The 23,651-nt window shown below is 55.2% G+C and overlaps 1 protein-coding gene and 1 long non-coding RNA gene across 3 annotated transcripts in view; one reads left to right on the top strand and one right to left on the bottom strand.

Annotated features, from left to right (window-relative positions):
- The window catches only part of akap12b (A kinase (PRKA) anchor protein 12b), a 36,093-nt gene extending 12,887 nt beyond the window's left edge, over positions 1–23,206 (bottom strand). Inside the window, exons 1-2 of one of the 2 annotated variants that reach the window (XM_029256438.1) lie at positions 22,871–23,206; positions 7,781–7,880 (exon numbers count right to left, since the gene is read on the bottom strand). In XM_029256438.1, coding sequence (XP_029112271.1) covers positions 7,781–7,880; positions 22,871–23,014 — 244 coding nt within the window. In that variant the 5' untranslated portion in view covers positions 23,015–23,206. Of the gene's footprint in view, positions 1–478; positions 708–7,780; positions 7,881–22,870 lie in introns of those variants that run through there. The other variant, XM_018730261.2, reaches the window with a different exon arrangement.
- Positions 13,278–17,016, top strand: LOC108920969 (uncharacterized). The gene is made up of 3 exons (XR_001965019.2): positions 13,278–13,991; positions 14,367–14,782; positions 16,651–17,016. It is a non-coding gene; the product is annotated as an uncharacterized LOC108920969 (long non-coding RNA).
- Positions 23,207–23,651: the final 445 nt, after the last annotated feature.

The raw sequence follows: 23,651 nt of genomic DNA, 5'->3' as shown, positions 1-23,651 counted from the left end.
ATGCTGTCTGAGGTCTAACAGTCAACAGCAGCTGCTGGGTGTGAAGATCTAGAACCAAGATGCGAGGAATGTCCGGTATCCCCAGCTCCTTCATCCACTCCTTGCAGTCATCCTCATCTACACTTTAGTCTCCATTTGAACAATTAGTCAATAATATTAGCTGAGGGTTCCTGCTAGACCAAACTGACCAGTAAAACACAGGCAGTGAACTTTACCCTGTTTGTCAGCATAACTGTAAAGGAGACCAAGCAGAGCACATTGAGGACCCCCCGGGGACATGTGCTCAGCCTCGAACCCTCCATCAAGCTACTCCCTAACAATTACATAACTTTTCGCACAAGTCACGGATAACGGCAGCAGACACATCTCCAGCTCGCGGTTAGAATCTGCAAAGTAATGTTGAACATTTTCCCAGAATGCAGTCGGTGCTCCAGTCCATCAGGGTGAGGCGGACACCCAAGGCAGGGGCACCCCTTACCTGTGAGAGTGATCGTTCCCAGCATGTTCTCCTTCACGCTCCGCTCCTCTAACTCCAGCTCGAAGGAGAAGCGAGGGCCGGCGAGAGCGGCTCGGCTAGCGGCCCCGGGTACGAGTCGGCACGCCAAAGGTGGGTCGGTGGTCCAACACAAAGCGGTGTGTTTCCGTGCCCTGACCTGTTGGGCTCTGCTGCAGGAAGCGACTGGCTCTCCTTCTAAGGGGAGCTCTGGCCGGCGGGGGCTTTTCAATGGGCTGCCTCACACACACACACACACACACACACACACACACACACACACACACACACACACACACAGATGCCTTTGGTGGGGTCCCCCACTGCCCCTCCCCCCCACTGCAGAAAGGGGGGTCGAGCTGTCCCTCCTCCCCTCCTCCCTCGCTTTTCTCTCTAGAGTCTGTCTGTGGCGGGATGACAAAGCTTATCATGTGATCATTAAAGGGAAGGACCCCCCCTCTCATTCCCTGCTATTGTGTCTCTTTGGACCCCTTGTGACCTGGAAGCCCCCCTCAGCTGGTGGGGGGGATGGATGTTCCTCAAGTCCCCTCCCGGAAGACCCCACCCTGTGCCGCGTCCCCCTCTGCCACACATCCTCTTCAATCTGTGCTGAACGTGATTCTTCAACCCGAATCGTTGGGTGTCTCTCTCTCCTTCTCTCACACACACACACACACACACACACACACACACACACACACACACACACACACATACTCAAGTCCTCTCCGCTTCTCACCAGCACACTTATTGCAGTGTTCTGAGTGAAGTAAACATGGTAAAACAAGGTCCTGTGCTTGCCTAGCAGCGCACTGCAGGGGGCACTTTTCAGGAATCCCGGTCATTCGCAGGCTGACGACGCAGCCATCACACCTCCTCCGTGTTCTGGGGGCCCAACCCCTGCTGGGGGCCACATCTGGCTCCTGATGGCTCCGTTGAGGTCCGATCAAAAAGCCACAGGTGTCAGCGAACGGTTCCACCCTCAGAATGAACAGCGAACGGACAAAGTGCCACGTCACCATATGTCACCACATGTCACCACAAACCCGTCGTGTTTCACGACAAGTTAGTATTTCCTCCTTAGCCACAGCAGGGGGCGCAGTGGTTAATCAGAAGGTCCCAGACTGGAATCCCACCTCCTGCTGAAGCGCCCTTGATCAAGGCACTTACCCTGAACTGATACAGTAAAAATTACCCAGCTGTATAAATGGCTAAATCAGTGTAAGTAACTAGTGTTCATTGTACAGGCAGCAGTGGTTACAGCCACTACCTACAAACTCAAAGGACCAAGGTTTGAATCCCACCACGCCTTAGCAAGGATCTTACCCTGGTTCTGCTCTAGGAGAAATAACTGTAAAGTACCTTACCACTGTAAGCTGCCCTGGAAAAGTGCCACAAAAATGTGGAAATGTGAGTGATGGATGTGTAAACCTCTCTGGGGATTTACTGAATACCCTATAAGAGAAAGTGCCCCAGAAGAGGATCTCGCTGACCTGTGGTTTCCTCCGTGGTTTGTTCCTCACCATCTCCATCTGCCCTCTGCCTTCACACGGCATTCCAGCCGCTTCCTCTCTGCCCCCATTTACATTCATGCGAAACGGCGTCAACGAGCGACTTCCGCCCGCAGGTCGCCTTCTTTCTGAAGGGGCGTGCGGCGCATGGAAGTCGAAGTTCTCACCGAAGGAAGGGACGAGGTCCCCTGCCTTGGTGGTGCATTTCAAAGCCCTTCACCGCCTCGCGAGCCCAGGGCGCCAGAGCCTGGAGACCCCGGGGGTTGAGGGGAAGGGTGTGACTCACAACAGGAGCGGGGACACAAACCTACTACCTACTACTCATGATGTTGGGTTTGAGCCCTAAACTACGTATAATTACTTAGCCATCGATACAGCTGGGTCATTTTTACTGTATCATCTCAAAGTACCTTGATGTAGGGCGCTACTTCAGGAGCAGGGGATTCGAACCCGTGACCTTTAGTGCAAGGTGGTGGCTCTAACCGCTACTACGCCACCCCCTTCCCCAACACGTGACCCTTCGCATTCATTGAGCCCGACACTACAGAAGCGACGTCCCGTGACGCCGCGCTCAGGAATGTCGATAAGGTTGTCGGATCGCTATCGGACAAGCGCCCGCTCCCCGTCGGACGGCGCTTCGCTCTGCTGACGGGCCTCGGCTCCGCACACGTAAGCGCCGTTATCCGGGGCGTCGGCGAAGACGTGTTCGCCGGAACGCAGCGAAAGGCGTCCGGGGATCTTGGCACGCCACGTGACATCATCGCCTGCGCGCCACCCTCCGCTCGCCACGGCCGCGGCAGGAAGATGATGTGCGCATAATAGCAGGAAGAGGAAGTGAGAGCCGGGCCGGGAGAGGGAGCCGCGCGCGGGACAGGAAGGCGTCCCGGCCTTGACGCGGCGGCCTGCGTGTGCGCTTCCTGCGGCGTGCAGATGTGCGCGGTTTCGCGTGTCCCTCTCCTTCCTGCCAGAGACGCGAGCCGCCTGCGCTGGAACCCGCAGCTCTGACTGAGCGTCCCCTTTGTGACGCGGGTGGGTGCGTGTATGTGTGCGAGGCGGTGTGTGTGACAATGTGTCACGGGAGGAATGTGGGGCCTTCGCATTCCTGGCCATCGCCCCTCCCCCGGCCGAGCTCGGCGGAGTCGGGGGGGGGTGTGTCTGCCACCGAGGACACGAATACAGTGGGGATTTAGGGTCAATTGTCTGGGGTGGGAGGGGGTGGGGTCCACCAGGAGGTATTTAAGGATAATTGACTCAAACAGCGGGCTGTGTAAATAAGCGCTGCGTAAATCACCGTGGTAAAAAAAACACAAGACGATATCGGCCGGATCTTTTAAGTGCATCTTCGTTTCTGTGCCAAACTATTTCACTTCCTCACAAAATTCCTCGAAATTCTCCCGAAGTTTTCGTTCCGTTTCTGAGGCCTTTTCTCAACCAGGTAGAGTAGTTGAAGAGAAAGGAATAATAACGTGAAAATAATAAATATAACAACTAATATTATGTTTATACATAATGCAACAATATTACACAATTTTATGTAACATACGTAATATTCATGAACAACAATGAACCAAGATAAAATAAAAATATTATTGTAATACAACATATTAATAATATGAACTAATAATAACGATAATGATAACAAATATAAGAACAGGTAGATACGTGGTGAACAGGCAAATGCCTAAGCTGGTTGCATAGTGGTTAGAATTGCTGCCTCTGAACCCAAAGGGTGTGGGTTTGAATCCCAGCCCAGCTGTAGAACCCTTGAGGACAGCACTTGCCCTAAACTGCTCCAGTAAAATCACCCAGCTGTATAAATGGGTAAATAATTGTTGATAGATTAACCTTTTAAGTGGCTTTGGAGAAAAGTGTCAGATAAAGAATAAATGTAAGCACGTCTTCCAGGATGGGAGCTGCTGTTGTCCCCTAGGAGATGCTGGTGGGTCCTGAGCTGCTCCAGTGAAATGTACACGTCCCGTTAGAATGAAAGTACTATCGATAACACTCAGAGAGTAAACCGCTGGAGAAGGACGTCGAGGAGCAAGGGGGACCAGGACGCTGTAGCCGGGAAAGGGGGCGTGGCCTGGAGCTCGAGGGCGTCAATGACTTCACCGCGATGAGGTCCGTCTTGGCAGCGCTCGGCGAACAGGAACACTCCCGTCCAAATAGCAATGATGAAACGTCCCGGCAGCCCGGCGCTGGGCGTCCCAGAATGCCTCGCTGGAGCGGAGGGTGGGGCAAAACCGGGTCGCATCCCCCTCCTCGAGGACGGGAGGGAACTGGTTCTCCTTCCAGTAAATTAGATCAGCTCTGATGTCATGCTGCAGAACGTCCAGAAAGCATCCTCTACTTTTTTATTAACTGTTATTCGTCCGACTCTCTCCTCCTAAAGGAACTTACAGCGATTTACCCATTTATACAGCAGGGTAATTTTTACTTTATTTCTTCAATTCAGGGTAGGTGCCTTGATATCAAGGGTAAGATATCAGGAGGTGGGATTTCAACCAAGTATTGTTCAAGGTGACCCTTCTAAACACTGTACCACCTTGGAGTTAACTGTCAGTTTGGTCAGAAATCATGACCCCAGCCCACACACACACACACACACACACACACACACACACACACACTTTGTTTTATTTATCTATCCACAATGGAGGGGAGTCTATCACACGACCACCTCCTGAGTCAGAACAAAGGCCCCCCCAGCAGACCACCAAGACGTGAGCATGAACAGCATCTCGCCAAACCCCCCCCCCCCCACAGCCCCTCCCCCTGCCTGTGATAAGGAGCAGATCTCAGGGAAGGATAAACCCCAGACGCAGCGGGTGAGAGATTCATTTATGATCATCTGCTGTCCGCTGTAAATCAAAACGCAGCGGAGGCCTGCGAAGTGCAGCGGTAGCTCGGCATCCTCTGTTTACAGTCCGGAACATTCTCTCTCACCCCTGCAGGAGGGGTAAACATCATCTGTACCTGGTATATAAGCAGCTCTGCAGTCGTCTCAGTGTTTCACCTCTATGCTTCTCGCAGGCTTTTTGCTCGGATTTGTCACTCTGACTCCTCAAACCCAGGATTATAGGAGCGGGCTGCTCCGGAGTGTGACCACGAACGTCTTTTCTTCCGGGACGGATCAGAGCTCCTTTTTCATTGTTATTAAACTAAACCGCGCAGCCCGGCTGCGTGCTCTTGCGTCACGAGGCCGGTAAACGTTCCCGGGTGGCGCGTTGACACGGGTGCGAGCATCCAGGAGGTCCGAACGGGAACGAAGCCCCGTTTGTTTTAGGCAAACTTCCAAAACGGAGCCAGATGAGCCTTTCGGAGCCGCGTACCCGGCGGCCCCGCGGCAAGGTCACCGGCTCACTTGGAGAGGCCGACCGCGTAATCCTGTTTCCTGTGTGGCCCACAGGGGTCACATCTTGGCAAATATTTGAGAAGGGAAGACCCCCCTCACCTCACCTCCACCCCCCCAGTTTGAGCCAACTGGGGTTACGGAGAAGGAAATTAAAGAGAGGAGAAACGCGGTCCCCTGTGGGTCTCTGAGACCGTGGTCACATGTTGGGATCTTCAGGCAATGCCAAGAACATGCTGGGCCACAGCTAAAGGGTATCAGCGAGCGTCACAGACCAACCGTGACCGACAAGCATCCCATGGTAAAGTCAGAAAGCAACGAAAGGTCCAACCACGGTCAAAGAACACATCAAACAATGGAGCAGCAATGGTCCAAATGTAGTGTCAGCTACCAGTCCATAGCCCAACGGTGGTACAAATGTTGGGTTACAGACCAATCGATGGTCCACTCAGTGGTGCAAAAGTAGTGTCACATACCAGTAAGCGGTGCAGAAACGATCCAAATGTCATGTCACAGATCAATCAGTGGTCCACCAATGGCCAAACCACCAACCATGGTCCACACTCCAGCCTTGGTCCATTGATAATACCCTTTAAACATCACCAAGGGCTCACTGTTGTTAGCAAGCAATCACTATTCCCTGTACGGTCTAAACCACTTCCCGGTGTCACCTTCCCATGATTCGGGTTCGGTGTTTACATCCCCCACCCCCACCCATTTCAACTCAGCTTGCTCAGGCTGGACGTTTTCTCCAGACTCCACGATGAGAACCGTCCCCTAAATCAAGACCAGGTGAAAAGCACAAACCATCCAAATTGCCCGCTGGCAGCGACTTCCAGAAACCACAGAGCGAGTCGAATTAAGAGGGATCGTGTCACCGATTTGGCCGCTTTGCCGAATTAGAAACAAGCGGAATGCACTATCACCGGGATTACCGCAATGTTAGTCTTCACATGAGCGCGTCGCCGGAGCAGCTGCTCTCCGTGCGGCCGAGGAGCTGCTCGCCAGGAACAACAAACGCGCTGCAAGAGCTCCGTCCCTCCAGCGCGTGACACCCTCCGCAGAAACCCCTCGTTTCTTACGCACTGAGGGGCAACAAACAGAGCGGAGGCTGAGCACAGGCGTTCAGCTCTTTTACTCTGTTTTTACTGGGTTTTACTGCGTTAGTCTGCACTAAAGACACGAGCCGGAGTCCGGTCTGCGTTGCTGTTTATTACGACGGCCCCCGGAAGCCACAGAGCGCTCGCGTCTCCTCACACACACAAATGTTGGAGCATATCATGTAAAGGCTGCAGGGGCTCATTGTCAAAGGGACTCGGTTTGGTCGCTGTGAACGGCTGCACCGCTGGGGGGCGAAGCGCAGCGCCTCGGGGCAGGGGACGGGTCCGAACCCAGTCGTTCCACTCTATCCATTATCTTTGCATTTCAACTCTGCATTCCTGCTGCGCCGGTCACGTTTCTGTGGTTCGACGAAGGCGACGAGCCCGTTCGGCGCAGACGCTTCTTCGCGTACTCACATCACCCTCATTCCCGTTCTCTTACTCGCCACAGTTTGCTGCTTGTTTCTGGGTTCAGAACCCTTTCGTTTACATTTGGCCGCTTGGATATTCGTCCAAATCCCGCTACCGTCCGTTTCACGCTGGAGAAGCAACCGGCTGAGTTTTGGTAGCTTGCATCAGCAGGTGTCACGGTGAGGGTTACCTCGAGATCCAAGGGAATCCCAGCAGCCCCTGCTCGGTGCCCACCGCTAGCCCCCGCTAGGTCCCGTTTGCCCCCGCTAGGCCCCGCTAGGCCCCGCTAGCCCCCCGCTAGGTCCCGGTAGCCCCCGCTAGGCCCCGCTAGCCCCCGCTAGCCCCCCGCTAGGTCCCGGTAGCCCCCGCTAGGCCCCGCTAGCCCCCGCTAGCCCCCGCTAGGTCCCGGTAGCCCCCGCAGGCCCCGCTAGCCTCCACTAGCCCCCGCTAGGCCCCGCTAGGTCCCGCGAGCCCCCGCTAGGTCCCGTTTGTCCCCGCTAGGTCCCGCTAGGTCCCGTTTGCCCCCGCTAAGCCCTGCTAGCCCCCGCTAGGTCCCGCTTGCCCCCGCTAGGCCCCGCTAGGCCCCGCTACCCCCTGCTAGGTCCCGCTTGCCCCTGCTAGGCCCCGCTAGGTCCCGCTTGCCCCCGCTAGGCCCTGCTAGGCCCTACTAGCACCCGCTAGCCCCCGCTAGGCCCCGCTAGGTCCCGCTAGCCCCCGCTAGGTCCCGTTTGCCCCCACTAAGCCCTGCTAGCCCCCGCTAGGCCCCGCTAGGCCCCGCTAGGCCCCGCTAGGCCCCACTACCCCCTGCTAGGTCCCGCTTGCCCCTGCTAGTTCCCGCTTGCCCCCGCTAGGCCCTGCTAGGCTGCCCCGCTAGCCCCCGCTAGGCCCCGCTTGCCCCCTCCGCACCACCAACCTTGCTCCAGCGCCTCATCCTTGGCCTGGCCGTCAACGTCCTCCACCTGGTCGTCCGCTTTGCCGTTCAGGCTGGAGATCTGCCCGTTCTTCTGCAGGAGCTGCAGGAGGAGGATGGAGGACAGAGAGCTTTTTAACATGACAGCGGAGAGCGTGCTAACGGCTAACGGCTAACGGCTAACAGTTAGCATGCACTTCTAATACGCACACGTACAGTGAAATCACATTCAAAACGGTGTAATGCGCCACAGGAGCGATAGTATTCCTTTACATCGGTGTCTCTCGCCAGCTTCCCAAGGACCAAATGAAGACGGAGTCGAAATTAAAACATCCTGCAGCATCGCGCCACGCAAACCGAGACCCGACGGTAGCGATCGACCCTCACTGGACTTTGTTCACATTTATTTATTTAGATAGACAGGCAGTCACTTTTCTCCCAAGTGGCTCACACTGATTTACCCAGTTAAACAGCAGGGTCACTTTTACCCTATCAAGTGCCTTGATTAAGGAGCACAATGGTAAAGCCAGTGCAACATACTGTAGCTCCTGAGCTGCTCGAACTGCCAAATGCACCATGAGGAAACCATCTTTATTTATTTATTTAGCAGATGTTTTCCTCCAAACCAACTCATGATGTTCTGCTCATCTATAGGGCACAGTAATTTTTCCTGCATCAATTCAAGGTCAGTCCTTCAGTACAAGGAGAGGAGGCTGGATTTGAACCCAGGTCTCTAAGTACAAGACTACCCCACCACCACCGACGGAGCTACTCTACCGCGGTTCCGGCAGAGCCCGCAAACAGGGGTCCGGCAGCGAGGGCCGAGGCACCGGCCGTCCTACAGCTGCCCCGAAAAAGGCTCTTCGCAACGAAGCGCATCCGCCTTCGCTTTCACACGGGCTTTTTCCAGCCTCCCTGTGGAGCTCCGAGCTCTTAGCCGCTCCCGCGGCCGACGTCACCGGCCCCCGCGGCCCTTCCAGCAGAATAAGGGGGGGGGGATCTGCTCTCGTCCCATCCCTCGGGGGAAACTGCCGAGAGCCTCCTCCCTACGTATGGATCATCGCCCTCACCCTTCACCCTCCTCCATTTTTACTTGCGCTTAAAGTCCAAATTCCGCAGTCTGCATCGTGTCACAGGCTCGCTGACGGCAGCGGCTCTTTGCCAAACATGGGGCCTGAGATCGAGACGTGGACCACATCTACCATATCCAGTAGCTGCATGGAGGGCGGGGGAGGGTACCGCGTCGTGCTCCAGGGCGCGTCCGGCGTGCCATCATTTCACATGGCGTGTGACTGGGTCCGCATGAGGAGGACTCAGGTAAACAGCTGGTAGAGCTGGTTAGAGCTGCTGCCTTTGGACCCAAAGGCTGCAGGTTCAAAACCCGCATCTGGCTGTAGTACCCTGGAACAGGGTACTTACTCTAAGTTACTCCAGTAAAATTACCCAGCTGTACCCACATGCACACGGGCTGAAACCACTTGTCCCAAGCGCGGTCGTGGTGAACCGGAGCCTAACCCGGCAACACAGGGCGCAAGGCTGGAGGGGGAGGGAACACACCCAGGATGGGACGCCAGTCCATCACAAGGCACCCCAAGCGGAACTCAAACCCCAGACCTACCAGAGAGAGGGACCTGGCCCAGCCCTACCCAGGTGTACAAAAGTGTAAATAATTTCAGGTAGCTTCACACTGCAAGTTTCTTTAGAGAAAAGTGTCAGTTAAATGAAAAAATGTGACTCAAGAGCCTGTGATCCCAGAGCTCTGTCTATTGGACGATTCCACCCCAACCCTCTGTTTGCTTTCCCTAATACCCAGCATTCCCTCTGCCTCCCCAGGGTGTAATTAATATGTGCCTCCCGGGGCCTTGATTTGCTCTGATAACAGTCCAGCAGGTATCCTTTAAACCCCCGACCCCCTTCAGCCCAGCACATGACTGTCATTCCCAGCATTCCGCACTCAGGATCCATCCCCCTACCCACAATCCCTCATGGCGCGCCCAGTGCTCCAGGCCCCGGCGCCGCTCCCCCTCGAGTCAGCCCCTGTCCCATCGCACCTTCCCAGGGGGAGGGGCACTGCGCTGGAATTTAAATGGCCTCTCTGCATGCCGGCCTGACCACAATAACTAGGGGAGCGGCACCCAAACAAATATCTTCTTGCGGCGACAGCGAACGGAGCGACTCGCTCGACGCAGGAAGCATCTCTTTCTTAAGCATACGTTGTTCCGATTGCTGCGTGCTCGTCCAGAGTCTCACGTGTTGCCGTCTGCGAAGCATTAAAAACAAACCCCCGGCCGTACGGTACCGCGCACTCTGTCCGAGAACACCGCACTGACCCGGTCGTCTAGACCGTGCGACCGCACGGCGACCGAGCAGCAGGTCGCGCTGGGAAGCGTGCGTCATTTCCGATCGTGTGTCTCTTTTGAACGCGCACAGACTCGCACTCACAAGCACACACGCTCTGGCACGCTCTGGCACGCTCCTGCACGCCCCGGTCCGTGACGCCGAGAAAGGAAGCGTCCGCGGATTAGATAAAGGACGGGGCGGCAGAGCCGTTCAAAGCAGCGGCTCACAGGGATCGGATCTGCGAGCGAGAAATCGCACCACTGCTTCTCTTCCGCCACATTCACTTCATTCATCTTACACTTCTTTCCAAAGCAAATTGCAATTATTTACCCCACTAAACAGCAAGGTAATGTTCACTGTCATTTCAGGGTAAGTACCTTGTGCAAAGGTACTACAGCAGGAGGTGGAATTCGAACCCACGACCCCTGTTTCGGAGGTGAACGCTATAACCACTGCGCCCCCTGCTGTCCCACTGTGTCTGGATTTGTTCCAGCAGTTACAAAGCTGGAACATAGAGGGGAATAAAAGCAGAGCGAGGAGGGAGAGACGTTTTATGTGGAAGAAATTAAATTATTTATAATGATCTAAGGAAGAAAAAAAAACTGTCTGGCTCCAGAACGCAGTGAAGTCGGCCCAGGAGGCCTCCAGATTTTCCAAAACACGGAACATTTGTGCTTTGGTCAGGGTATAAGCAATTATTACACCCCGGCCCCCCTCGGAGCACAACAATGCAGATGATATTAATGTGTCTGATATATAAGAGGAGCAGCATGTGAAGCTCTGGCTGGAACACTAATCTGGGTTATATGAGCGTCTCAAAAATCCAGATCCCTTTCTAAGAGCTTTTCAAGGGTGGATTCTAAATATTAATGCTGATGTTTCATCGCGACCAAGCGAGAAGGATGCGATGGGCCGCTATCTCGGACCGGCTCTCCGGGGTCTTCCTCCCGTTGCATCATGGGACAATTCACGCGGCCCCTCGTCTCAGGACCGGCTGCCAGAACGGCGTCAAAAAGACACTTCCGGCTCCTTCCGTACACCAACTGGACCTGAGGATTTGGAGGGTGCCAAGAAGCAAAGAGCTGTAAAATCTCCATCGTGTCAAATGTTGTGTGACCTTTCACCCCGCATTCTCATTTTGAGCAGAATTACCCTCAGTCTTCTTCAATCGTGGTATTTTCAGAATCCTAACGGGACATCAGTCTCTGCCAAATGTCTGATTCACACATCTTGTCCACCTAAGCATGTATTTACACAGTTTTACCTCCTAGTGACCCTATGGGTGTGTGTGTGGGGGGCGGGGTATGGGGTTTCGTAATAACCTCCCTCATTTATGGAAAAACATGGGAAAGTTTCCCTCGAGGTCGAGCCCGAGCGTCTCAAAGGGACAGAGATTCCGTGACCTCTGACCCCCCGGCCCAAACCACAGGCCGTTTTCGGTCTCCCGGGTTGCGGAGGCCTCTTCGCTGAGCCTAGAGGACACGTTCTTCGAGCTGAAGCGGACCCGCTTTCCTCGAGCGTGACGAGAACAACGTGGCCTTCAAATGGAGCGCGTCTGGAATAAGAGCCCCGGAGGACTCGCACCGCAGGCCCTGTACGACGGCGCCGCTCCGCTTCGCCGCCGTTTGTTTGTTTACGGGGCGCTCGCGAGCCGAACGCCGCGTCTCCGGACACACCGGCGGGGGTCTTTTTCAAAGGGGGACTGTATATGCAACGCTGACACCAGGGGTTCCAACCTGCCCCTGACTGTAGTTCCCCTGAGCAAGGTACCTACCCTAAATTACTCCAGTAAAATTATCCAGCTGTATAAATAGGGAAACAACTGTTAGTCGCTTTGGACAAAAGCGTTCGCTGCATAAATGTGTGGGTCTAAATAGCGGAGAAAGGTGAAACCATGGTACAGCAGTGTGGAGGCACTTGTCTGCCGCACGAAGAAGCTCTGCTCATCACCTCCTCCTCTTGCGGCAGCTCGCAGAATCACGGGATTTCTCTTTCTTCGAAATTCCCTTCACGGTTTTCGAGCCGTTGACGTCCCCGCCCGCATCGCCGCCCGCGCTCCCGTCGCCCAGAATTCCTCCGAAGAACGGCGCCGACTTTCCGACCGCGATGGACTCGGAGATACGAGCGCTGGAGCCGCCGAGAGGTGGGCGACACCGACGCTTTCCGGCCGAGTTGAGCGATAAAGAGGAGCGCGGAGGGGGGCCAACTCAACCCGCAGCACTTCGTGGAGAATTTGTTTATCTCTCTGTTTATTCACACACACAAACACACACATTGACTGAAACCGCATGTCTCGAGCAGGGTTGCGGGCGAACCGGAGCCTAACCCGGCAACACGGCGCACAGGGCTGGAGGGGGGAGGGGACACACCCAGGACGGGATGCCAGTCCATCACAAGGCACCCCGAGCAGGGCTCGAACCCCAGACTCACGAGAGAGCAGGACCGGGCCAAGCCCACCGTGTCCCCGTGTCCCCCTTCTTCATTCACTTATTTATGTTCGTGTGCCACTTTCTGGAAAGTTCCATACGGCGACCGGACCTCACTAAATTTATTACCATTACGATGCGGTGGTGTGGTGGCACGACGGGTTTGACCGGGTCCTGCTCTCCAATGGGTCTGGGCTTTGAATCCTGCTTAGGGTGCCCTGTGACAGACTGGCATCCCACCCTGGGTGTGTCCCCTCCCTCTCCGGCCTTATGCCCCGTGTTGCCGGGTTAGGCTCCGGACAGTGTGTGTGTGCGTCAGAGACGATGCAGGTCGGATGTCACGTTTTCTAGCGGAAGAAATTTAAAAACATGAATCCACCACATACTTGTGGAGGGAGCTGGCGCCTCCGCGATAGGCTTCGGACTGCGGGGACCCTGCCGTGACACCGCACTTTGAGTCAAAGATCCGCTGACCGTCGGAATGAGAGCTGCTCCCGGAACCTTCTACCCCATCGCATCCCACGTTTACATTTCAACGTGAATCCGGTGTGGAGATCAGCTCTGAGATCCTCGTTCCGAACGTGCGGACGCTCTGAAGTCGGATCTGCGGCCCTGCTTACGGCTCTTCCTGGGCTAAATCGGCGTCGGCTCTCTGTCCAGCCGAGCGACCTCATCCGCGTCCACCTGAAGAAAAGATCTCAGAGCAGTGGAGCCACGGTGGCTCCTAAGAACCTCCCCCCCACGACGTCTGCGGATGGTTCGGCCCAGGGAGCGGTCCCTGTTCCCAAGGCCCGGCTCTTCTCCGGCTGCTATAAATATCCCCCGTATTTCCACACGGTTCCATGCGGAGGTTCTCACAGTGGCGTCTCCGGCCGTCAGCACGCACGCCGCATAGCTTACGGTTGTGCTCCATTATCGGCCGTCTGAGGAATGTGCCGAGCTGCCGCGGACCCCTGCGGTGACCCCCGGCCCCGGCCCACGTACCAGCAGATGTCCTCAATCAGACCCTCCGCGTGGGACCAGGAGAGAAGAGACAGTCCATAGGGGGTGGCAGGAGTCCGCTGTCACGAACGCCCTCCCCCGTCCTGCTCCAGCGCGGTTAATGAACACCAGACACGCCCCACCCATGGACCCGTGGCCCTCGCCCCCACGGTCCTTCAACCCGGCAGACCCCCTCGGGTGGAGACCGGTGCCGGCAACAGGAGGTTCGCATTTAAGCGACGCTTCTCTCCAAAGCGGCTTAGGGTGTTAAACTATTTACACAGCTGGGTAATTTTACTGCAATCCGGGGTTTGGACCTTACTTCGGAATACCACAGCAGGAGGTGGGATCCAAACCAGCAACCTTCAGATCCCAGCGCTGTGCTACCAGCTGCCCAATTGCAGGCTCTCCTGTCCCAGGACACGAAGGGGTTAAACTTGAGCCCACCTCAGGAACTATCCACCCCGGTAAGCGGTACTGTAAGTGGATAAAGGCGTCTGCCCAAATAATCAGAACAAGTTTTACAGAAATAAAACGATTAGAGCGAGGAGCCGACGGCGAGAGGCCTTTCGCCTCGACAACATCGTGAGAACGGTGTCGACGGGCAGCTTTAGTCCTAATTACGGTATCGCGTTTCCGCGGGACACGCCCACTATTACCTTTACTTCGCGCAAGCAATTCACGCCGTTTAATCTGTCATATGACAGCAAGACAAGGGCTTTTTCCCCAGGAAAATTCCTCGAAGCCGATTAGAGCGTTAAGCCGCTTCAGCGCGTTCACATCCTGCATACCAGACTGTTTCAGAGTGATTAAGGCTCTCACTGTTCCCTTGTTTTGTACAGGAGGACGACAGCTGGACGCGGACCGGTGCGTCGCCCGCCCTGCCGCGCTTCGAGGGGTGGTGGGGTGGCGTTAAATACGAGCCGCCAGATTCTGCTGAGGAATTCCCTCCAAGAGATAAACCATCTTTTGACCGGAGAGCTGAAGGCGGCACCCGAAACCGGAACCGGAAATATGTCGGTACCGCCTTCCTGTAGCCCTCCGCACTTTTTAGACGGGCCACGAACCCACCCAGCACCCACAGCACCGTTTACGGCCACGGATAGAATGGGAGCGACGGCCAGTCTGTTCGCAAGCACGGCACGGTTCGAACGGAGCCGCAGGAGACGACGGCGGCGACGAAACCCGAGGACGAGGCCGGGGACTGTCTGACCAAAAGGACGCGGTCCGCTCAGTTCCGAACACGTCCCACAATGAGGTGTTCTTCCCCTCGACTCACAGGCGTCCTACACACGTGCAGAAAGGCAGAACCCTGTTTCATAGACAGAAACCTGGTCTGGCTGCGGAGTATCGCAGCATAAGCGGACGTGCAAGCAGGACATCGCTCCTCACTTTTGGCTCCAAAGGGGGGGAACAAACTCCCTCTGCACCTCGGAGCTGCTGAATCCCTTCCGACACCATCTGTTACGAATAGCTATGTATTTGCAATTCGAATGGCATTCCTACAGGAGCCACTGGAGAGATGTGAACCAGTAACAGGGTGGTGTCAGACACACAAACCGTGTCCATAATCCCGTGTTTGTGTCTAAAGCTCTTTCTCTGTTGCTGGTATCTGATAAAGGAATAACTGTACATGTGAGACCAGAGCACGCTTTACTGAGCGTGCCGCTACCTTATACGGCTTCTTGTTTCAAGGGCACGTCGGGTTACTCTGTGTGGAGAGCGAACCTGCAGCCAAGCACTTTCTCCGCCTTGTGCGGAGCAGCGGTGAAGCGGCTGGGTTCCGGCGGCTGGACCGTCCGAGCCATCGTGTCCCCTGCGTGGGCGTCTGAAACGTGTACATTTTCTCGGTGTGCAGCTACAGGACCTCCCACACACCTTCCCCAGCATGCGGGACCACGATCCTTCATTTTCCTTCACTGACATCAGCTTGTCAACTGTTTGCTCTGAAAGGAAGTGTGATTCCTGACTGGCTGGACCAAATACCACACACCTCCAGTCCCCCCCCCGCCCACAGTCTGAGATACCGCATCGGGGCCGAGCTGATGAAAAATGCATCGACTCCTCTGGCCGTTTCCGAGCGTAGCTTCAGCACAGCAGGCAGACTGCGGCAGCGTAGGTGGTGCCAGGGCTAGTGGGCGGGGTTTGTTACAAGGGCAAAGGCAGTCACCAGTGAGGGGGGATTTCAGGAGTGTACAGGGAGCAGGGCCAAATGGGCAGGGCTTGCAGTGCAGTGAGCTGAGAGCCAGCGGGTGGGACTTATTACAATGGGATGGAGCAAGAGCCAGGGGGCGGGGCTTGTTAGCGTGGAGGTGGAGTGAGAATCAGGGGGCGGGGCTTGTTGGAGTAGAGATGGACCAAGAGCGGATGGATTTGATTTGACCGTAAGCAAGAGATTCTTAAGTGAAAAGAACAAGAGCATTTAGTTACTAGTACATGACGAAGAACTACAACACAATCAAATGTCAGGTTCAATCATTAGTTCTATTTGGATGAAACTGAGAACAGTGTACTTTATCACACACTCACACACACACACACACACACACACACACGTGTAGAGTATAAACATCTGTTTCCTTCCTCCATAACACTGCACGGTCATCTGAGGTCTGGCCCAACAGGAGGTCTTTAGGAGCCCAGTGGTGTCGTCCAGTTCTGTGCCAGGAAGTCGTCGCCCCACCGAAGCTTCCACTCGCCTTTAAGTGGCCCTTGTTGAAAAATTCGTCTCTTCCTGGGGCCACGAGGACAATTAACAAATCGCTGTGTGTTCAAACAAGTCGTGAATAATGAAAAGTGCTCTTAAGCAGCTTTCTGCTCAGAGAAAACCAGCGGTACATAAAACGTGAGCCACGGTCAATGTGATCCTGCGACCTGGAGACACTGCGGTCCAACCGTGGAAGCCTGGGGTTCAGCACATACCGTGCGTCACTGTAGCCGTGTGGGGAAAATTATCAACAAGGGCCAAAGCTCACTCTCACTGAGCACCAGCGGAAAAAATATTTAGGAAATCGTGATCATGAGAAGGGCTACGAGCCCGTCTCTGTCCAAATTTAGGACACCCCCTCCCCCATTTCCTCTTCTCCATGTCTGAAAATCCACGCCGTTTGTTTGTTCTTTCTCCAGCGCGAACGCTGGGCTGAAGTCTGAGGGAACCGCGGTGAGGTTCTGCCCGTGATGGTGTCCCACAGCCGATCCCGGAACCAGCAAACAGGCCACCGCTTCTGCACGCGAGACCAAAGGATGCTCAGCACGACCCAACAGGACCACCCCGCGCGCTCAGCGGATCCGGGACCGCGTCGGGCCCGCTGGAACACGACCGTCCGACCACAAGCTGGAGATCACCGTGAAGGTTGTGGCCCATCCCTACCCACAGCGACAGACCTCCATCTCGTTGTCTCCTGCACACCAGACAATATTTCCTTCCATCAAGGACACATGTGTCGTGTTAGAGCTGCTGCTATTGGACCTAAGGTTGCAGGTTCGAATCCCACCTGCAGATGTAGTACCCTTGACCAAGGGTAATGGCAAATAAGAACTGAAAAAAAACCCACAATAACTGTGGTTTTACTGGTTTCCTATAGTAACACTCAGAACCCCCCTACCCATACACTGTGTACCGCGGTAGTGACAGGCTGTGCGAGCAGCAACATGGACCACTGCCTACAGACGAGTGGTAAGTGTCACTGTGACGTCCCCACGACTGAACGTGCTGCAGGGAGGGAGGAAGCGCCGGGTCTCGAACCCAGTCACACTGTAAAGCCCCGTTCTTTACTGCAGTCTACCCCCTCAGTGGACCCCCCCACCCCCCCAGAGCTCTGCCGCTCTCCCTGAATGCACTTGGCCAGCCGCTCCGTCTGTGTGATGACAATAGCGCTTCCACACCCCCCCCCAACCCCCCCCCGACAAACGCGGGTCCCAGAAATAAACAGTGCTGCGGACGAACAGCCTCGGCCTTCATTGCGACACTTCCGATTCATGGTCCTGCACAGAGAACTCATTCATGTGCGGTTCGAGGGTGTGTGTGTGTGTGTGTGTGTGTGTGTGTGTGTGTGTGTGTGTGTCGGGGGGGGGTTCTTCATTAGTGCGAATTGAGCTCCCGACTGCAACCGCTGTCCTCCACTGCCCCCCACCTTGACTCCATTGCTGCTTTTGGGTCGAGGGTTAGTTTACCGGCGCCTCTTATGGAGGGAGAGACGCCCGATCTGCTCAACTGGGGACCTGCTCCAAACAAAGAGCTGCAGACGAACGGTCATTAAAGACCGAGCAGACAAACCCCCAGATCTCCCTAGATGGGGGCAGACGGATCTTCCAGATGCGGTCCTGTTTCATTCTTGGGTCTGCCATCACCTAAGCAGGCCAGGTGTCCTCGTTCAGCCTACCGGTCGCTGTCGGACAGGAGGTCCGAGCTCCTGCCGAGGAACCCGCTGCGGTTTCCGCGGTGATTCATTTTTTTGGCTCGTGACATCCAGCAGCGTGGTGACGCCTCCAAACCCCGAACCCCGAACCCGTTTCCTACCTGGGTTCGCTGGAATGCCCACGAACCCGTGATGACACAACGAAACCTGTGGGAAGCCTCTCCTTTGAACCGTCGGGTTCAAAGCTCTCAGCTACTTGCCCTTCATCTCCTCCGTCAGAAGCTCAGCTGTGCGTTAATCCTGGTCCTGGAGACAGGGTCCCCATTCATGCAACACGGTCGCCCTTCGGAGCCCCTCAAGACCCCCTGCGATGCCTTTCTATCCGAACACAGCTTCCAATAGCCTGCAGCCAAGGCTGGACCGTGGTGTAGCCCCGCCCCCCACCCCCTGGGATTGGCCCAAGTGACCAATCGGATAACCTTCGTCTCCGTTAGTACCACAAGACGGCGTGACCGCAACCGTTATCCAAAAGCCGCGTATTCAAATGAGTTTGTGTGTGGATAGAAAGGTATCACCACGTAGAGTATTACAACTGCGGATGCGCGCACACACACACACACACACACACACACACACACACAGGCTGTGTTTAAGACCTTCACGCAGAGGACGGTTAGGACTTCACTTTGAAAGAGCAAGAGCCAGAATGAAACATGTCTGGTGCTGAGTCACCGCAGCTGTTTGTCTTTGCAGTGAACTTCCCTGCGATGTGTTTAGATGTGCGATGAGTGTTTCTGCACTGCAGTGGAATCGTGCGAGGTCTATGACGCGGAAGCAGCACCTAGAAATGCACCACAGTCCGCTACTGACCACCACCACTGACAGCCACTGAGCACCACTGACCATCAGCACTAACAACCACCGACCACCACCGACTACTAGGGACCTCCACTGACAGCAAGCGACAGCCGCCGACCCCCAAAACACCGCCACTGACAGGCACCGCTAAAGGAAAAGGAGGACAGGAGAAGGGAAGAGGCCAGAAGGCTGCAAGCCGCCTCTCGGCCTGCCCTACAGGGGGCGCCGTACTGCCCTATGACCTACTTTCCAGCGGCGCTGGAGAATTTCTCGCATTCCTCGGGCTGCAGGAGAGGATGTTTATCGGCCACATCTCCAGCGAAAGGGTCCGGGGCGGCGCTAACGACGTCCCTCCGGCTCCGAGCCGCTCGCCGGGACTACCCGGTTGCAGGTCCCGGGAAGCGCGTGTGTGCGTGTGTGTGTGTGGATAATGCAGGTTTTCCTCAGCGACGGAAAAAAAAATCTCCTCCAAGAGGTCCCGAGCACCACGGTGCGTTATATCACAGCGAAAGATTAACGAAGATTAGCGTCAAAGCGAAGGATTATTAGCCGAACGGGTCCGGGATCGAGGAGAGCTGACCCGAACACCTGAGCCGGGGATCCGCTGGGGGTCAAAGGGGACAGCGTCTCGGTCTCGAGGACACGGACACTTCGTCCACCTCCGCTGTTCCACAGCTGGCAAACACACGCTGCTGATCCATGCATCACCCAATAGGCTATTTGACACCTCTGGAATTCTGGGTATTCCAGATTGGCGACACCATAGATAAGATAAGATAAGCACAGGCAATCTGTCTTTCAAAGACAGTTACATCACCTTTATCTGGGACTTTTGTCCAAACTGACTCATAGCTACTCATTGAAACAGATGGGCAACTTTACTGGAGTCACCTTTTGGGTAAAGGCCTTGCACAAGAGCATTACAGATGGAGAGAGGATTTGAACCTATAACCTCTAGATCCAGGAACAATAACTGAAACCCCCATGCTACCCACTGCCTCTTAACGCAGGGTGCCGAGATGTTGCAGCAAGAGCCGAAAGGCCAAAAACTTTTGCAGGGTAAAAGTCAACGATTTACCGTTCAAACAGATGATGAAACGCAAATATGAGCAACGCCTTTCATGTGTTCGAAGCCCAGATATGACTCTCAGACACACGTACGTGTCTTGGGAAAGAGGCCTCGGAGAGTCGTATCTGGGCTTCGGAAACACGACCGATAGGTACAGCAGACGCCGGTTCTCCAGGGTCAAATCGACCGAGTCGGTCCATCGGAGGCAAAGTCCATGAAGGGAGGAGCTACAAACGAAACAGTGTTTGCAGACGGAGCAACAGGTTCCAAAAACTCAATCACATTTACAGGGTGAAACTGCCTTGCGCAACGTTCACACTTCCTGCCTTTGGACCCAAAGGTTGCAGGTTTGAATCCCTCCTCCTCCAGCTATAATAATCCCCATCAAGGTTCTTACCCTAAAATGCTCCAGTAAAATTACCCAGCTGTATAAATAGGTAAACAACTAAGCAGCTTAATGCTTTGGAGGAAAATGTTGGATAAACAAATAAATGGAAGTAATTTATGGGTGGGGGGTAAATTCTGGCTCTGAAGTCCCCTGAACTGTGTTTTCACAGTAAAATATGTGACGGAGTACGAGCGGGACGTCAGCGCTTTCGTCCCCGTCGGCTCAAATTCTAGAGACTTCCGAGAGACCGACTCCTGGTACTTGAAGTGAAAATGAAGTAAAACCCTGCTGTGCGGTGCAGCGATGTACTGACAGTAAATTCCCGCGTGGGACACACTGTCACTTCCAGTGTGACGTATGCTCGGCCTTCGGTGACCCAACGGGACATCCAGGGACCGGTTGCGATGGCAACGGTTTTCAGACTTCGTGGAATGTCTGCACCCCCCCCAGGTGGAAGAGACTTTTACTGAAGGGTTGTGGGTTCGAACCCCAGGAAAGGTTAGTCGTACAAACAGCTGTACAAAGAGGGTAAAAATGGAACTGGTGATTGCGGATGAATGAATGCACTTGCTGAGAAAAGAGAGGAATCAAAAGCTAAAAATAGCGATGAACTAAGATCAACCGACTTTCATATTTTTTGCGCAAACGTTTTCGGCGTTTTTTCGTAAAACTGCATTATGGGAAACTCAGAGTGTTTTTCTTTCCCTGGAATTTTCCTTTTGCCCCGTCCACTCAGAACAGCACCTCGCCGCTGGGGTTCGACCCCTCTCGGTGAACACGGTAGCGGAAGGAGAGGAGGGGAACCGACGTGTGAACACGACCCGTTCCGCTGCCATGGGGGTCTCTGCCGTCCACCGGTTCCAACGGTCACTCAGATATGACCTGCGGACGTGATCTGGGGCTCCGTCTGCTGACTGAGGAGCATCAAGAGTTGCGAGCACAGCAAAGACTTCTCACAGGACAACTGGGCTTCGAACCAACACTCTAATTACTTTTTTCTTCCAGGGACTTGATCCAAACCCCCAACTGTTAATCATAAAGTCTCGCAGAGCCTGCAGATCGGCCACCGTCCTCAGACCCGTTCGGCCTCGACAGAAATCCCTTCCGTTAAAAGCCCAAAGTAAACAGGTGTGACGGTAAAACCTGCGTTTGCCGTCATTCAGGTACAGAATCTCTGTCATTCATTTGGGCTTTTTAACGGTTTTAGGAATAAACTGCTGCTTTTGATGACAAAAAAGGGGGTGTGGTGGCGCAGCGGGCTTGGCCAGCGCCTGCCGTGTGGGCGGTCTGGGGTTCGAGTCCCATTTGGGGTGTCTTGCGATGGACTGGCGTCCCGTCCTGGGTGCGTCCCAGCCCTCCGCACTGGGTTAGGCTGCATTTTGCTGTGACCCTGCTTGGGATAAGAAGCGCGCGTGTGTGTGTGTGTGTGTGTGTGTGTTTTAACGACGGCGAGTCTGAGCAAAGTGCCCCGACGGAGGGACGGCACCACTGACCGATCTATTATTAACGAGTAGCGTTCCGTCCCTCGCACAGGAAGCGAGGCTGGGGGGGGGGGGGCAGGGCCACCCTTAAGTGCGCTGCTACAGTAGAGAGAGGCCTGTCTGCGGTCTGTTAAGGGTTCGACTTTTTCCGAGGCCGGAGCCCAAGAGCCAATGGAGGCTCTTTAGGAGGCGCCACACAAAAGCCTTTTCAAGCGGGAATTGGCAGGGAGATGCGGCCCCTGGACCACCTTCGTGTTGTGTCAAGGTGGACGTCACGCGAGACTGACCCCCCCCTCGGACCTGCGGACTCATCATCGCGGCCCAGTTTCGACCTCCAGGCTCTACGAACGCCTCTAAACGGACTCGCGCCCTTGTTTGCTCATTAATGTCGTTGTGTAAAATGCAGCTGCAGTAAAACGAGCATCTAATTTATTAATTGCAGTTATATGATTGAATAACATGTGGTGCCACGTGACCCCCCACCCCACCACACCCCACCCCACCCTTCCACTTGTGGACGAAAACATCTCCATCCTCATTGTAGTGGCATCGTGCCCAAGTGGCTCCTGATTCCCATCCATTCGCTTCTTTGTACTCACGCCTTTTCTTCACTGAACTTTGGGAGGAAGAAAAATTAAGTTAAATTCAATTAAAAATAAAGGTATAAACCAGGACCTCTTCTTCTCCGTGAGCCATCGGTATAAGAATAATAACTAGTAACGACTGCGTGTGACCTGCTGCTGCTGTCCGTCACACGTGTCTTTTCATATTTATTACTGCGGGGACAGGAGTCGCAGGGCAGCGCTGCACCAGCGTGCAGTAAATCACAGTAAAACACGATTGATTCCCGGGAAAAGTGCTCCCTCCTTCGCTGCTCCTGCTTCTCAGCTCGTGTTGCCCTTCAAGGCTTCATCCTGACGACCTGTTACAGCGGAACAAGCCCGGTGTTACTACGGTACAACAGCGCGCCCCGCGCCGCAGCGCAACGACCGCTCGCCGCGTTACCGTGTTTCCACGATGATTGTCGCAGCTCTGCGCGCGCCCGTGTGACGTCTCTCCAGCCAGGCACTTTTTGACGATGGGAAACGGACACAGACCCGCCGGCCAGGTGCCACCCCCACCCCCACTCAGCGATCCCCGACACTACACAAGACTGTAGCCCCCCCACCCCCCGCCAGTGATGCTGTCGTACCTTGGGCTCCGCGAGCTCTCCTCCTCCTCCTCCTCCTCCTCCTCCTCCCTGCTCCTCCTGCGCCTCCTGCGCCTCCGCACTGCGCTCCTCTCCGTCTTCCGGACCCCGTCCGTCCCGCCGCGCCGCCGAGCCCGACGCGCCCATGCTGCCGTGGAACAGAACGGAGCCGAGCCGAGCCGAGCCGGACCGAACCGGACCGAACCGAGCAGCAGCGAGTGCCCCCCTGTCCTCCGACCGCCCTCCTGCAAGAAGCGCGTGGATGAGCTGCGCAATCCGCTTTCCCCCCCCCCGGGTTCCTCCTCGGGCTCCTCCGGCTCCGGAGTGATGCTGCCCAGGCGTCTGCGGACTCTTTTACTCTTCGAGGGACCCTCCCCCCTCCCCGCAGTCACATGCGCAGGTCTCCGGCACGCCTCACGACTGCGATGAGTGGGTTGGGGGGGGTTGGGGGGGGTTGGAGAGGGCTGGAGAGCAGCAGGAGAGCAGCAGGAGAGCAGCAGCCCGCGTCACACTTTCACAGCGCAACGTCACAACGCGCAGCCCCAGGGTGAGGAGCCTGCAGACCACAGTAACTTACTGAGTAAGGAGTGTAAAAAGTCCCCATTTACACCGCATGAGCAACAGACATTTACATCTATACGCTGAACCGACACTCCTTTCCAATGCGACATACAGCGGTCTACCCCTTTGTACAGCTGGGTGATTTTACTAGAGTAACTTAGGGTAAGTACCTTGCTCAAGGGTACTACAGCGGGAGGGGGGATTTGAACCTAGAACCTCTGGG

This window comes from Scleropages formosus, chromosome 1 (genome assembly GCF_900964775.1).
Source record: "Scleropages formosus chromosome 1, fSclFor1.1, whole genome shotgun sequence".
Lineage (NCBI taxonomy): Eukaryota > Metazoa > Chordata > Actinopteri > Osteoglossiformes > Osteoglossidae > Scleropages > Scleropages formosus.
The sequence above is the reverse complement of the archived record's forward strand: the minus strand, read 5'-3'. Positions and strand labels throughout refer to the sequence as shown.